Source organism: Doryrhamphus excisus, linkage group LG1 (genome assembly GCF_037039965.1).
Source record: "Doryrhamphus excisus strain RoL-2023G ecotype Guam linkage group LG1, RoL_Dexc_Guam_v1.1, whole genome shotgun sequence".
Classification (NCBI taxonomy): domain Eukaryota; kingdom Metazoa; phylum Chordata; class Actinopteri; order Syngnathiformes; family Syngnathidae; genus Doryrhamphus; species Doryrhamphus excisus.
The window spans coordinates 11,377,789-11,394,370 of record NC_136357.1 but is presented as its reverse complement, the minus strand read 5'-3'; the positions used below and the strand labels follow the sequence as shown (position 1 = coordinate 11,394,370).

Genomic DNA, 16,582 nt, shown 5'->3' with positions numbered 1-16,582 from the left:
GTGGAGTTTGCATGTTCTCCCCGTGCATGCGTGGGTTTTTTCCGGGTACTTCGGTTTCCTCCCACATTCCAAAAACATGCTAGGTTAATTGGCGACTCCAAATTGTCCATAGGTATGAATGTGAGTGTGAATGGTTGTTTGTCTATATGTGCCCTGTGATTGGCTGGCGACCAGTCCACGGTGTACCCCGCCTCTCGCCCAAAGACAGCTGGGATCGGCTCCAGCACTCCCCGCGACCCTCGTGAGAAAAAGCAGCAGAAAATGAATGAATGAATTATGTATTTCCAGGATGGAAAATTATAGAAAATATTATTAAAAGGACATTGTAATACAATATAGTATATATTACTGTAAATATATATTTAATATGTATATTGATATGCCAGTATACTGTATTGAGGTAAGGCGTACATGGTAGTGTGGTCTTTATTTGTACAAATATCTTTTTAATGATACGTGTACAGTATATTTTGACCCCGCCCCCCCCAAAATAGTTACATTTGTTTATTTATTGATTATTTCAAATTATTTGAAATTATAATTACAAAATACAAAAAAGTTAGCATATGATTTTACATATAATAACATATTATACACATATACTGTACTGGTGTATATGTGGTATATGTATACATTTTGTTATGTTCTTTATCCTTTCAATTAACTCTTTTTTTAAACTGGTATATAGTTGACTAGTATCATTGTAAAGGTAGTACTACGGTATTATTGACAATAGGGGTTATTTGAGTTTTTCTTTTAAAGGTCACCTAAAGGTCACCAACTAGAATGTTGTACCCCGCCTCTCGCCCAAAGACAGCTGGGATCGGCTCCAGCACCCCCCGCGACCCTCGTGAGGAAAAAGCGGTAGAAAATGAATGAATGAATGAGTATAAATGGGTGGCAATTGTGAAAGATGTATACATCTTACCGAAGAGTTGTTTTTATCCGTCAGCTGCCCTGAGCAGGTGTTTCATGCTGGGATGTTGTTATTCCAGCACAGCATCAACGGTGATAAAACGGTGTCGCGGATACAACTGATACACGTCACAGTGTTTAACCTTTTGTTTAGCCATGTTTTCTTTCTGTTTTTTTTTTTAATATTTTGATTTCCTTTTCTTTTGTTGCATGTAGCTTCCTCTAGCCTTTTCAATTTTCCCACGTCTTCAAACACCCGCTTCCTCCTCTGCATGAGTGATGTACACATATTGGTGACATAAGCATTGACATAATATTTTTTTATAATCAAGTTACTCAAATTATTCAAATAATCGTTGCAGCCCTAGACGTTTGTATCCACTGTTGAAGATGAATCTTTAGCCCCACTAGTCCTGCGTTATCCCTACAAGGCGATTATCCCTCCTCCTGTCATCCTTTTGCTTAATGGCTTTCATAATTGCTTGCTGGCTCAATGAGAGCTCAATGAAATGAGGAGGTTATTTAGAGCTATGCAGTATCTGAATGCAGACGTCATGCATTATTCATGCACTTTCAAATTTAACCACAAAAGTTCTATGCTTTCCTTCAACAATCTCTTCATGAAAATGGAGGCTGGTAATTGGAGATTAGGTGCAACAGAAGGGAATGTGTATTGTGAGTTCTGGCACTTTTCAAAGGTAGTGATGAAAGTGTCAGTAGTGCCTCATGGTCTGGATTACTAAATTACACCTAATGGTTTCCTATATAGGGCGAGTGGGTAGTGCACTGGCCACATAGCTAGGAGACCCGGGTTCGATTCCCCGCTCTGTCTGGAGTTTGCATGTTCTCCCTGTGCATGTGTGGGTTTTACTCCGGTTTCCTCCCACATTCCAAAAACATGCTAGGTTAATTGGCAGCTCCAAATTGTCCTTAGGTATGAATGTGAGTGTGAATGGTTGTTTGTCTATATGTGCTCTGTGATTGGCTGGCGACCAGTCCAGGGTGTACCCCCGCCTCTTGCCCCAAGGCAGCTGGGATAGGCTCCAGCACACAACACAAAACTATGGCCATGGGTAACCGCCTGATATGGTTTTTATTAACTCCACAATGTCTCCAGAATTTCTAGTACCATAAGTGGTCAGCATCCAGCAGCTTTATTTACCTCTGCATGCGCTTCAAAATGTTGGTTGGGCTACTCGGCTATTAGTGTGAAAGTTGTGGCGTATCACACTTTCTGTTCTGTTGTTTACGATGAACTAATCAGCGCTGTTTTTTTAAATTTTTTAATTTTTATTTTTTTGTCTCGTCCAGTCATTGGGGCAGATAGTATTCTTGATATAAATGCCCTTACATGCTAAACAGATTTACTCTGTGTCGGGAAAGGTGTTGGCTACAACTTCCCTGTACCATGAAATTTTATTTTCCGTTATTTGATGTTTTTGTTATGCGCATTTGGAGCGACCGGAAGAAGAAGAGAAAACTGGGGTGGGGGGGCAAGGACAGTAGAGAGAGAGACAAAAACAGCAGCAACAACAATTCCCATAACAACAGCAGTGACAAACAGGACTAATCAGCGCTGTTAATGTTAGAGTAGTTTGCTCTTTACTATTACTACAACATTGTTTCTGCTTCGACTATGTGCTGCAACATAGCTGGTAATAAATCCCCTTGTGGTCAAAGAAAGCTATGTCTCCCTTTCAACATTTTTCATGCAGTCCAAATCATTTCAGGTGAATCTCTCCAATTTTTTTTGTGCTTTAAGCAAAATATAATCACACTTTTATTATTATGGTTCAATAGTCCATTGTGAAAATGGTGGGCGGTCCCCCCTGGTGGAGACAGCAGGGTCAGGACTTGAAGTTACTGTAGCTGAATGGCTGGGATGCATTAACCATAAAAGTCTGCTGGGATAGAGGAAAGCAATCTGCTTATGAAACCAAAGAAAATCGTCACAAGGCTCCACACACACACTCACACACACACACAGTGTTACACAGTTAATGGCATCGATGATTTCCACTCCTGTGATAGTATCTTTTATTAATGGCCTGGGCTCTTGTGCGGACATGGAGACCATTTTAATGATTAATCTGAATGGAAAAGTGCCCATTTTACACAGAACCCTCTTGGCAGTACAGGAGGAGGCACTGTTCTCTCTTCAGTCTAAGGTATGCATTAGAGATCTTTTTCACTCCCTTGTGGCACATGCCAGTTTGTTTTAGATGACTTTTATGTTTATCTTACTGGACACATCATTAGGTACACTTCTTTTTTTTCTTAAACTAACTCAGAGGCTGGTGGGGGAATAAAAGCAGCTGTACTTTGTGTGTGTGTGTGTGTGTGTGTGTGTGTGTGTGGAGAGGCGGGGTGGGTTACGCTGGTGAGAAGGGTGTTGAATACTAACAAATGTCTTGAACAAAAGACCAGATGTCCTTTTCTGGCTTGTTGTGTCCTTTCCACTCTTGCTTTTTAATTGTTTAGCATGTTGTGTTATGATTGCTATCACAAGGAGTGATGAAACACAAATAATGACAGCAGAGGCCTTGATATTAAATTTGCTCTGTGGCCTAGTTGCGTTTTAAACCAGCACAGAGCCAAATAAGTGTGTGTCATTAATAACAATACCATCTTTTAGGTATAAAACCTATATCTAATTTAATTAATGTTGTTGTGCATCAGACACATGACATTGTCGGTTTCCTGGAGGTTTTGCAGTAATATTGTAATTGGCTGAGACATACTGAAAATTATGTGCATTACTGAAAATTGCAACATTTTGTATTCAGTAGGGCTTTTAATGATGCATTAACGAGGAGAAAGATAAAATAATCATTCATTCATTTTCTACCGCTTATCCTCACAAGGGTTGCCAGCCAATCACAGGGCACATATAGACAAACAACCATTCACACTCACATTCATACCTATGGACAATTTGGAGTCGCCAATTAACCTAGCATGTTTTTGGAATGTGGGAGGATCATCTTCCGATGTTCATTTACAAGCATTATTATAAGGAAAGACTGATGGAGGCTACAAAGACTGTCCGAAGACTACTTCAGAGGACAGAGTCAATGCTTTCGAGAAGGATATAGATTGTAGAAGAACAAAAATAGGAGTGTGTGTACAGTGCTGATGATGTGGATGAATCATATCAACACTTTCTACATACTCTAGACTGGAGTATGTCCTTGGAGAGAAATGTCAGAGAAGCAAAAGTAATATTGTGTTTATTTGATATTATATATATATCACCATTTTGATGGTTATATCTATGATCATTATTGTTCCTTTTGTATGTCAATATATGGTTACATCACCTTATACTTCTGGATGTGTAAAAAATCACCAATCACAGTGGAATGGGCGTGTCCGTAGGTGATATGTGGGTAAAATAAATAATAAAATAACCATTTTTGGAAAGGCAATGAAATACAACTGGAATAGTTGCAGATTCTGGAAGCTCGAGAAATTATTCTGTGCGAGTTATTGCGTGTAGCTGCTCTATAGGAGTCCACAACTCAATACAAAGGGCCGAAAAATTAGCATAATAGGTACCCTTTAAAAGTAATGTTAAAAAAGATGTAATCTCGTGCATTTTCTTGGTTATTTCCATTGGTTTTAGGTTTTTTGAAACAAAAGGTGAAGAATATATATTTAAAAAAACATTCTTGTGTTGTTCTCTATGCAACAAAAAAATAACATTTCTGCAGTTTGCAACCAGACTTTATTTCCTATCAGTAGTGTGTCAAGTGCAATATGCTATTCATGCTGTTTTGTGTCATTTTGTGTGATCTTCTTCATTATTTTCATTGGTTTTTGATTTTTATGAACTAAAAGGTGAAGAATATATATTAAAAAAAGCATTCTTGTGTTGTTCTCTATGCAACAAAAAAAATTAATTAACATTTCTGCAGTTTGCAGCCAGCCTTTATTTCCTATCAGTAGTGTGTCAACTGCAATATGCTGTCCATGCTGTTTTGTGTCATTTTTACATTTAGTATTGCAAATGTGAATTTAGCATATATTTAGTTTGTTGATAAAAGCTCCTTGTAGTGCAAAGTCAGTTGAGAAAATGCCATCCTGGCCTGCTTGTAATCATCCCTCTTAGAGGTTTAGAGAGCTTGAGAGGCAACCACATCTCTTTGGGAAAGTTAATGCAAAGTCTGCCATGGAGCACCTTTGACCGAAGCGATGCTTTCTCAGGAAGGAAAAATATATTGCGGTCTGATCCCTGAAGTTATAAACGTATCATAAATTGCAGAGTGATATACAGTAAAGAACAGTATAGGGTTCTATGAGGATTAGCAAATCCCACAGCGGGATTTCTGCATATTTAATTTATCCTTTCTTTAAGCTTTTCAGCATTCAGGCACCTCAGATGGTTCTAATGCTGGATGAAGCTAGCATATCTCCAGCCGGCTTTAGGTTCAGGTATTAACATAAAGCCTGCAGGAATTATTTTCTCTCTCTGTTTCTTGGGTTGATATCCTCCTTGTCTTCTCTCCCGCAGCGCGATGCTAAAGGACAGTATCTGTTTGACCTCATCTGCCACCACCTCAACTTGCTGGAGAAAGATTATTTTGGCATCCGATATGTGGACCCAGACAAGCAGCGGGTAAGGTCGCCTCCCCTTTGCACGACTTGTGTTCCTGCGGAATGACAGTTGTAAATGTCCTCATGAATTAATGGTGCGTGTCACAGTACTGAGCAGCATAAATAGCTGCCCTGTGGCTATGTCGCTAAGTAACAAAAGCAGCTGATGTGGCAAAAAAAAAAAAAACTGCACCATACATCAACAAAACACATAGACATAGAAATACAGTATGACCTCGGTATTAATCCACTCAAAAACCTCTGACGAAAAGTGAAAATGCAAAAAAACTACATTTTTCTTATTTAAACAATTAAAAAACAAGTAAAAATAATAAAAAAAATTAAAAATAAAAATAATTAAAATAAATACAAATAATAAAAATATTATAAATTATTAAGAATTGGTTAAATATTGTAAAATTCATGCTGAAATGTTCAGGATGTACTCACTTTTGAGGGATACTGTAAATCTGAATGCTTTTGAATTTGCCAGTTAGTGTATAATTCTAGTACTAGCTTCACTTGAATGTGGAATATCATCTGAGGCCCTGATTTTACTGGACTGCCAACTACTGCACCATAAATGAAGCTGCTATGCATCTTATATGTGTTGTTAATATCCCAATTCTGAAGCATATGTGCATTCAAGATGAATCACATGGTGGGCTATGCTTTAATTATGGATTTGATTCAGTCGTCAGTAGTAGAGGAGAACACTGCAGCGGGAGAACTTGTCTTGTTTGCTTTAATTACGAGTGAGTGGCATGTAGTGGCAGCGCCCCGTTCATTAAGTATTAACTAACACCTTCACACAGACAACAGTGAGTTTGGAGCATGGTGAAGTTCTGAGAACCTGATCGTCCTTCTTCCTTAAAGGGGACCTATTTTTATAATGATGCTCATATTTCGACCCTTTGTATTGAGTTGTGGACTCCTATAGAGCAGCTACACATAATAACCTGCATAGAAAACATTGTAGATCAGGGGTGTCAAACTTGCGGCCCGCGGGCCAAATGTGGCCCGCAGGATGCTAGTTTGAGGCCCCTGCCTTAATAGTTTGATATGGATGCCATATGGTTTCATGTACCCAGAAATGACAGCTTAAAGCTGCGTGCACACCCGACACAATTGACGTGATTTTGCCCCCGCCCATACGCAAGCGAACGAGCCCAACTGTTTTAGTTTTTCTCTCATCATCCATGACTGAGATCAAAGCACTGAAAAAGTGTGTTTTTTTTTTTTTAAAACCTGATGCGCCCCCACCCTCACCCAGACCCTAGCTTCAGTGGCCCCCAAGTAAATTGAGCTTGAGACCCCTGTTGTAGATCTTCCGGAATCTGCACCTATTCCAGATGTATTTCCTTGGATTTGTGCTTCTCGCCAATTTAGTCCTCCCACGCCCACTCCGCTGTGATTGGTCACACGCCTAAAGTGCCTACTAACTATGAAGCCCACTTTCTAATAGAGTGGTTATAGGAGTTGATAATAAATAAATGAATGAAGTCTTTGGAGAGCTAATTAGGAGTTACTTGCAGCTTATGAGCTACTGGCTGGAGACCTATGAGTTACCGTGTATGAACTCAAAGAGTAGGCACCGATAGTGCTCCTTCAACCTCGCCTGCCCGAGCAGCAGCACTCGTTGTCGGACACACTTTATGCCGTGGAGCTCAGAAGCCAGATGCGAAGGCCGTGTGGACGCACAGGCACAGTGTAACAAACATTAATGCACCTTTCCTGGCGAGAACGGTTTGGCGGATATTTCACATTCACGTTCACAAAAATAGTCCCGTGTGAAATGCCTTTGACAGATGAAAATTATTTCCTCTTGCTCCAACAACTTCTGCTATTGCTAGCAACATAAACACAGAAGCAGAGTTTGGGGGAGACTCGTCAGGGAGTGTATTGTGCCTAAAGCCACGCCCATAAGGAAGCACACTCCTTTGTGACATCACAAAGGAACAGTTTTGCAACGCCCTCTGAAACCGACCATTTTGAGCCATTCCAAACTTATTTCAGGGCTGAAACTTTGGCATCGTTTAACACAACAATACAACATTCTAACTACATTTATAAATCAGAAAAGTGGAAAAAGCATAATAGGTCCCTTTTAATGGATATTGATTCATTGTGCGTGTGGCATATTGTGTCGCAGCAACAACCATCGCCACATTACTGCGTGACAAACGCCTGTGAGAGAGCTGTCACTAGTGACACCTTGAATTGAAAGTGTCAGCTGAATGATGTCACTCATCCATCTGCTCTCCTTCCAATGCAGCACTGGTTGGAGTTAACACGATCCATTGCTAAGCAAATGAAATGTAAGTACTATGTATTTCCTTAAATTACAACACCCGCATCAAGTCATTGAGGTGTTTGGTTTATTTCAACATTGTTGAAACTATTTTCAAAAATATTCTTCCCTCCAGCTCAGCCTCCGTTCACCATGTGTCTGCGAGTCAAGTTCTACCCTCCGGATCCTGCTGCTCTAAAAGAAGAAATCACACGGTAATATTAATTCTTAACAGCAAGAAGATTTATTTGTTTATTATTGTGGTTGCATGTTAATATAATATTAATATAATATTTTAATGACTAATTGCCAAGATGAGAGTGAGAAAACCTTGCTTCCTATTCTCCGTAATGTCCTTGCAACTTGTTGTTCGCTATGCACGCTCTCTAAAAGCTTATTTCTAAATAATTCATATTAAATGAATATCATACTGTTTACAAAAAGGACTTGTTTAGCCGCAGCGATGTAAAAAGCTTTCTCTGGTAACTCTGAATCAACTATGGCAGTAACACTAGCATGTCATTAGAGCTTAATTAAAAGAGAATCCAGTGTTCAGTTGGAGGTGCATTGTCGTGTAACATGTGTAACATGTGTAACATGTGTAATATTCAAGTCGGGCATGATGATGGGGAGTGTAAGAGGCGTGAGAAGCTGCAGAGATATGGAAAAAAAAATGTAGAGAAGGTTTCATTATGGTGATAGTAGTGCAGAGGTATCGTAATTAATCACTTTCAAGGCTCATTGGTTCCCACCAGTCATGCTCAATGGGGATGGTGTGGACAGGAAGCTCATCCGAAGCCTCAATGAAAATTGTTCATCAACGCTAATGTCTCGCTGTGCGGTGTCGATATTTATACAAGGCAAATATTAGCAGCCACTCCAGTCTCCGGCAAAGTGTTACTACCCCATGGAGGGATGAGTGTAGATAATAAAAAACAAATCATATGACTGCCTTTGTTTTTCCTGTTGTCTAATAATAGTGTCACTAAAATTCAGCCTTGACGAGTGGATGTTGAGACGAGGATGGAGGCTTTAGCGGAAGCAGCATCTCCCTAAAGGCCTTTCCTGGCCTGCTTTTTCACCCAATTCAGTAAAAAACTAAAGGAAATATTCAAACTACAGAGGTGGTGAACTTAGTAGTACAGTGACATCTGACAGGTCTTTTTTATATTGTTATTGTTTCATCTGTTTTGATTGACTTACTGGATATACAGTATATTTCCCATAATATAATATCTAGGAGCATTTATTGGCTCAACTGTGCAGAGAGTTCAAGGTGTTAATAGTTAAAAGTTATGTTTTTATAATTACATTGAATATTATGTATTTCCGGCACGGTGGTCAAGTGGTTAGCGCGCATACCTCACAGCTAAGAGACCAGAATTCAATTCCACCCTCGCCCATCTCTGTGTGGAGTTTGCATGTTCTCCCCGTGCATGCGTGGGTTTTCTCCGGGTACTCCGGTTTCCTCCCACATTCCAAAAACATGCTAGGTTAATTGGTGACTCCAAATTGTCCATAGGTATGAATGTGAGTGTGAATGGTTGTTTGTCTATATGTGCCCTGTGATTGGCTGGCAACCAGTCCAGGGTGCACCCCGCCTCTCGCCCGAAGACAGCTGGGATAGGCTCCAGCACACCCCCACCCCACCCCTTGTGAAGAAAATGAATGAATTAATTATGTATTTCCAGGCTGGAAAATTATATAAAATACTACTAAAAGGACATTGTAATATAATATTGTATATATTACTGTAAAGATATATTTAATATGTATATTCTTATGCCAGTATATTGTATGGAGGTAAGGTGTACATGGTAGAGTGGTCTTTATTTGTACAAATATCTTTTTAATGATACATATACAGTATATTGTGACCCCCCCCCAAAAAAATAGTTACATTTGTTTATTTATTGATTATTTCAATTATTTGAAGTTATAATTACAAACTACAAAAAAGCTAGCACATGATTTTACATATAATAACATATTATATGCATATACTGTACTGGTATATGTTGGCTTTTTTCATGTTTTTTATCCTTTTAGTTGTTAACTCTTTTTTTAAAACTGGTATATAGTTGACTAGTATCATTGTAAATGTAGTACTACGGTACTATTGACAATAGGGGTTATTTGAGTTTTTCCTTTAAAGGTCACATAAAGGTCACCATCTAGAATGTTGTATTCCCATGTTAAACAATGCCAAAGTTTCAGATAATGAGGTTTGCATATTTGGGGTGAGCATTTGGAAGTGGGACGGCTCTGAACGCTCAACTTCAGGAAGTTTTTTTTTTCCAACACTGGCTCCCTGTGACATCACAGTGACCCGGAATTCCTGATTCTGCTGCACTCTTTTGTGGAAGATATGGCTAATAAAATAAGGTCATCAATCTTCCTTTGTATTTTCATTACAGATATCTGGTTTTCCTGCAAATCAAAAGAGACCTTTACCACGGCCGGCTCCTGTGTAAAACCTCCGATGCTGCCTTGCTAGCAGCCTACATCCTTCAAGGTAATGAAATGTAACATATGGGTGGTAAAAATACACAATTGAGATGCGCGAGCCAGCAGACTTTCACATTAATAGCAAATATATTGTCATAATAAAGCATCAGCAACATTGGAATATGTTTGAAGTGGTTATCTGGCCTGCTATCATCTTCTAGCGAGCATGCATGGTGGAGATAACATCATAGAAAGCAGTGTTTGGAGGCTAGGCAGGCTTGTTCCCTAGAGGGAGAGGCTCATGAATTAAAGATGGACTGCCTGGTCAGCTCCTCCTTGCAGAAGACAATTCAGCATCATCAGGGTCGTTCCAGTGTAGTGTGGCGTGAAGCAGCATTAATAGCGTTCACCACGTGTGTCCGTGACGTCTTATCATATGACACTGAACTATTTTTTTTTTTGTTTATTTCTTCTTAGCTGAGATCGGTGATTATGACCCTGGGAAGCATCCTGAAGGTTACAGCTCCAAATTCCAGTTTTTCCCAAAACATTCGGAGAAACTGGAGCGCCGGATTGCGGACATACACAAGACGGAACTCATGTAAGAAGACATGATGTGTACCTCACACACTGACAGGCCTCGTAGATGATTGCCGGCGCAATGATGTCAGCACGTATTGTTAATGCTTAGTGCTCAGACGATGAGATGATGATGATGATGATTTATTGAGGTTTTAATGTTGAAGACACACACACCAGCCACTTTATTAGGAACAAGTTAAGAATTGCTAAGCACAAAACAGCTGGAATTGTTATTATACAGCTTGATGACCCTCTGCTGCCCACCGGTGGCAGATCTCTTCACTCCCTGTTAACAGGACTGCTTTTTAATCACTAATAATTGTGATTTAAAAATATAATAATATCATAAATGTGGAGTGTTTTGTAACTTTCTGATGTTTTGTTGTGTTATTTCCCCTCTCAGTGGGCAGACACCTGAAACATCAGAGCGTAATTTCTTGCAGAAAGCCCAGATGCTGGAGACATATGGTGTTGATCCACATCCATGCAAGGTAGGCTGGTGCTTGTGGGTTGTAAACAACAACAACAACAAATAGTTCCACACAGACTGTTCTGTATGTATTTCTCTTCCAGGATGTGTCGGGGAACCCAGCTTTTCTTGCCTTCACACCGTTTGGTTTTGTGGTGCTGCAAGGAAACAAGAGAGTGCATTTCCTTAAATGGTGATTTGAAATGTAGTGTAACACTATTATTTAACTGTAGCATAAAATATGATAAATACCTTTCCTTATGATGTAGTGCAGTTCTCATTGCATCACTCATCACCACTGCATCATGCACACAACACTGCTGCAAACTGCTACAATGATATTAAACATATTATTATATTAAAGTGGGAGTAAGTAGCATGAAGAGTTCTGACAAAACGGAAAAATTGCAATTTGGATAACCAGCATGTACAAATGACCACATCATGCAGATGTTTGAATTGTATCTTTCCTATTTATGCATTATTCCCTGAGAAAACTAAATGTGAATTTCCATTATTACTATTGTTGTTTTTACTATTATGATTTTAATTTTAATCAGGTACATCAGTAATATTTCTAAGATTATTTGAATATATTAAATTTTAAGATATTTTAAGTACATTATTTTTAAATATAGTTATAAATTCATTCTTAATAACATTATTATATATATTTATATTATTAATATAATATAATTATATTATATATAAATATGAATATTATTAATATTCTTATTTCTGTCAGGGAAAACACATTTAAGAATATAATAATTAAAATTTTTGCCATTATATTGATTTATATATTTTTTATGTCATTATTCTTATTCTTTTTATTTATTTTTGCTTCCATTCATTTGTCGTTCCTTTTATTATATTGCCTTAGGGATGTCAACTTACAGCACACTCAAATTTAGGTTACCAAAAAAAAAATATATATATATATATATATATATATATATATTTTATAAAATACTTTGGAAAAAATGTTGAAATTGAAATTCTAATCAACCCCTCAATAATGGTGTCAATCAAAACTTAGCATTATTAATACTATGTCTCATCGTACTTCATATTATTAGGAGAGTGCATGTGTACTTAATGAAGTGGCTGAGTCACACATCTGTCCCCACCTCTGACAAGAAATGAGGCTAACGAGGGGATGAATGTGGAATTAATCACACCACCGTCATTCACAAACCGCTAAAGTTGGATTTTGTCTTTTTCTGTCTTATGGCGCATGAAGGCCTCATGTCATGTTTCGATATTTCCCCTGCGACTATTGTCATTCATCAAAGTCATTGTGTATTCTTAAGGCATTCAATCGATTGCATCAGGACCGTCCATTCCTGAACAGTCCAGTTGCAATCGATGGAGAATTTCCCATTCTCTGTTTACCTTCAGGGAATATTATCGTCTCTTTGTTTTGTCTGCTCTATTGCTGTTTATTTGCTCTCCAAGTGTTTTTCATGAATTCTTAATGAGCCCCGTCTGTGCTCTCCTTCCCTGGCCAGGAACGAGGTGACCAAACTGAAGTTCGAGGGCAAGACGTTTCACATTTATGCAAACCAGAAGGAGGTGAGAGCCCGACTTGTTGCCATGCATGTTGTCACTCATTGGCTTTTCCTTGCTCCGCCCCCCCAGTGCCTTTTATTGTCCTGCACGTCTTCTTCTATTCCTAACGTGCAGGAAAAAAAGATCATCCTGACGTATTTTGCACCCACACCAGAGGCATGCAAGCACCTTTGGAAGTGCGGTGTGGAAAACCAAGCCTTCTATAAGTAAGTACTATACCATGTGACCTTTTGATGACGTTGCAGCCGTCACCTCCTTATTAATTCAAGTCTACATGGTGAATAGGTTATACTGATATTTCACTCAAGCCTGGAAGGCAAAATGCTGCATTAAAAATGAATGTCTACCTTGCTATGACACTATAAACATATTGAATAGTGTATGGAGACGTCCCAAGGACTGAGCTCATAGAACGCATGAAGCTGCTAAATAATACATTACTATTTTCTTCTTTATTCATTCAGGCAGCAAACATCTTATTTCTTCTGGTTTGTAATCAACCTTTTTGTCATACATTTTGTAAATTTTTTGTATGTTACAGAAATTTGAATGTTGAGGTAATTTTATTAAATGGATGAAGCTGCTCGATACAAATCCTACAGCATCATTCATTCATTTGATATACCGCTTATCCTCACGAGGGGCGTGGGCATGCTGGAGCCTATCCCAGCTGTCTTCGGACAGGGGTACACCCTCACTCACATTCATACCTACGGACAATTTGGAGTCACCAATTAACCTTGTACAAATCTGTACTCCAGCAGAAATATAAATCTTAAAAATTTAAAGAATAAGATCTACACTGGAAAGTTGGTCATATCTCTAAATATCTCTCTATTAATGGTAATGGTTTAATTTCATTTGAACATGCATCAGATTACAATTGAATGCATCACATAATCAGTTCATAGTTCCACATGTCCAAAAGGAGTAGGAAGAAGCAAAGCTTATTAAATCCTACCCCTCCATCTGGTACTTTTACAATCGGTAACTGTTACATTTGTTCACTTCCTGCTTTCCTAATATAATTGAAGTTTTTAAAAATGTTTTAATTTTTTTTTGTCACGTACCGAAGTACTCTGAATATACATATTTAAAATGAGTAAACTTCCAACAGTTAATTATATATTAAAAATGATGCCTGGCCTGTTATCATTAATTATAATTACTACTAATGAAGTGGGTTTAATGAATTAACACAATAATGTCACATTTTTATATGGTGTGGAAAAAGGGCTAGATTCATATTTAAGATTGTCTAGTTCACAAGCGAAAGGACTGTTACAATTACTACATTTTCACCATTTTTATATCTCTTCTGGCTGTGAACAAGCAAGCCACGCTCCGTTTCCTCCCAAATTCCAAGAAGGGGGCAAAGGGAGCTTTATCTACGTTGTGACAGGCAGCAGAGACACAGCCAGGTTGCATCTTGAATGGGGACACTAGATACTACGTGATGCATAAAGTCGCAGGAGCTGAGGGAACTCTATTATGGGAATGTCGGAGAGTAAAAAAATATGGTCTACAATAAGAAGAGAGACAATTTTATTTTAAAATAAAGAAATTGTTCATAGGTATGAATGTGGGTGTGAGTGGTTGTTTGTCTATATGTGCCCTGTGCTTGGCTGGTGACCAGTCCAGGGTGTACCCCGCCTCTCGCCTGAAGACAGCTGGGATAGGCTCCAGCACCCCCGCGACCCTTGTGAGGAAAAGCGGTAGAAAATGAATGAATGACGTCCCAATAACACCACAAACCTGTATTCTTGAAGATCTGCACCAATTTAGCAACATATCATCAAATAATAAGAATAAAAAGTGAAAGAATAAGAATAAAAAAGTGAAACTACGGGAAATTTACAGGCAGTTATTTAAACAAGAGTGAAATTAGAAAGAAATATGAAAGTTTCTCTGTTGGCAGGTACTGTATGATAGGAGTCGTCTGCAGTTTTTAAAGACTTACTACTACTTTGTGACGTATTTGCACATTTATGTTAATTTTGCTTCCTTCTTTTTCTTCTAATTCATAATTTGTAGGCTGGAGAAGTCAAGTCAGGTGCGGACGGTGTCCAGCAGCAACTTATTCTTCAAGGGCAGCCGTTTCCGCTACAGGTATACAAGAGGACTTCATGATTGATTCCCAGGAAAGGGAGTACACAGCAAGGGAGGACATTGATGTGTTTCCAACCTGTTTTAGCACCGAACCCATTTAAATAATTACAACATGTAGACATTAATAGGACAGATAACATGAGACATTCTTCTAAGAGATTGACTGAATTAACACATGACTTCATACCACTGCTTCTCAAATAGTGGGGCGGGCCCCTGAACCAGACATGGGCACGAAAACTTTTACGTCAGAAAAATAATTGAGAACCACTGCTTTACACAAATAGTACAATTTCAGTATTTGCAGTACTCTCCCCTTCTCCCAGCTGCCCTGCTGCAGCAGGACTGGTACTAATGTCACTTGAAGGAGCGTCTGTCATCACCATGGTTACCACTTCAACTCCACTGCATTTAACAATTGGAAATGCCTGGAGAAATGTAGCTTCAGGGGTCATGACCTCCCTGTCCTTGTGCATCCCTACTAGTATGTCGCGTATCTGATGTTTACAGGTTGACATGAATGACTGCTTGTCTGTATACGATAAAACTACAATGACCACAAAGGATTTCTACTGCTGCCTTGTTTTTTTTATCCTTTATGCAAATTAATTATTTGTGCTTTACAACAGTGGTCGGGTGGCAAAAGAAGTAATGGAGCAGAGTGCCAAAATCAAACGGGAACCTCCAGAAATACACAGGTACACTTTAAATATACTTTGTTTTGCACCACGCTTCTGCAGATACTTTCAACAGTGTATTGGATTGTGTATTAACGCTAAGCAGCATGGTGAAGTTTGTGTGTGTGTGTGTGTGTGTTGTGCTCTGTCTGTGCAGGGCTGGCATGGTTCCCAGCAGGAGTTGTCCATCCATCACTCATGGACCTCGTCTCAGCAGTGTCCCACGCACACGCCGGAGAGCTGTGCACATATCTATCATGGAGGGTAAGCGTTCCTGACATTTGATTTGCGTCCAAGCTGATGGAAAATTGCATGGAACTTCATGTGGTTTCATCCAGGAAGAAGTCAAATCTACACAGATGAGATTCCAGCACATTTGATTTTAAAATATCCTCCCCCTCATAAGACGACACACACACTTGTTGATACTGGAGCCATTTGGCCCAGTTTGACGCTTCAAATCTGGCAGAACATGCTGCAGGTGTGTGCTTCAGTCAACCTGCCAACATGGCCGTATCGTACCTTATTGTATATGTGGACTACCTGCTAGCTTCTCACCTGGAACAGCTGGTCTCAAAGAAATAAAAATAGAGCTGAGAGAAAAAAAAAATTCCCAATTTTTTTGGGACTCTAGCAAACCACAGTGAGAGCCATTATCCACAAATGGTGAAAATACTGGTTTGCACTAAGTTTTCTCAAGGCACCAATGGAACGACCCAGCACTTTGGTGACAGAGGCAAGGAAAAACTTACTAATTTACTGACTTCTGATGTAGTATCAGAGGTGGGGTGGCATCTGTGGGAAAGGGTATTCTAATAATAATAATAAAAGAATAGATAAAAGAGGACATAAAAGAAAAAAATAATAAAAGAATAATTGCTCTTGTCCATTACTGACACCTAGTGGCCATTTCTCTTTCTATAT

At 38.9% G+C, this 16,582-nt stretch overlaps 1 protein-coding gene across 4 annotated transcripts in view; it reads left to right on the top strand.

The window, feature by feature from the left end:
* The window catches only part of frmd5a (FERM domain containing 5a), a 53,253-nt gene that overhangs the window by 29,355 nt on the left and 7,316 nt on the right, over positions 1 to 16,582 (top strand). For 2 of the 4 annotated variants that reach the window (XM_078789987.1, XM_078789973.1), the window contains exons 2-12: positions 5,429 to 5,533; positions 7,787 to 7,829; positions 7,938 to 8,016; positions 10,219 to 10,316; positions 10,727 to 10,850; positions 11,235 to 11,322; positions 11,405 to 11,493; positions 12,812 to 13,078; positions 14,907 to 14,981; positions 15,611 to 15,679; positions 15,816 to 15,922. In XM_078789987.1, coding sequence (XP_078646113.1) covers positions 5,429 to 5,533; positions 7,787 to 7,829; positions 7,938 to 8,016; positions 10,219 to 10,316; positions 10,727 to 10,850; positions 11,235 to 11,322; positions 11,405 to 11,493; positions 12,812 to 13,078; positions 14,907 to 14,981; positions 15,611 to 15,679; positions 15,816 to 15,922 — 1,144 coding nt within the window. The remainder of the gene's footprint in view (positions 1 to 5,428; positions 5,534 to 7,786; positions 7,830 to 7,937; positions 8,017 to 10,218; positions 10,317 to 10,726; positions 10,851 to 11,234; positions 11,323 to 11,404; positions 11,494 to 12,811; positions 13,079 to 14,906; positions 14,982 to 15,610; positions 15,680 to 15,815; positions 15,923 to 16,582) is intronic. The other 2 variants (XM_058075097.2, XM_058075096.2) reach the window with 2 other exon arrangements.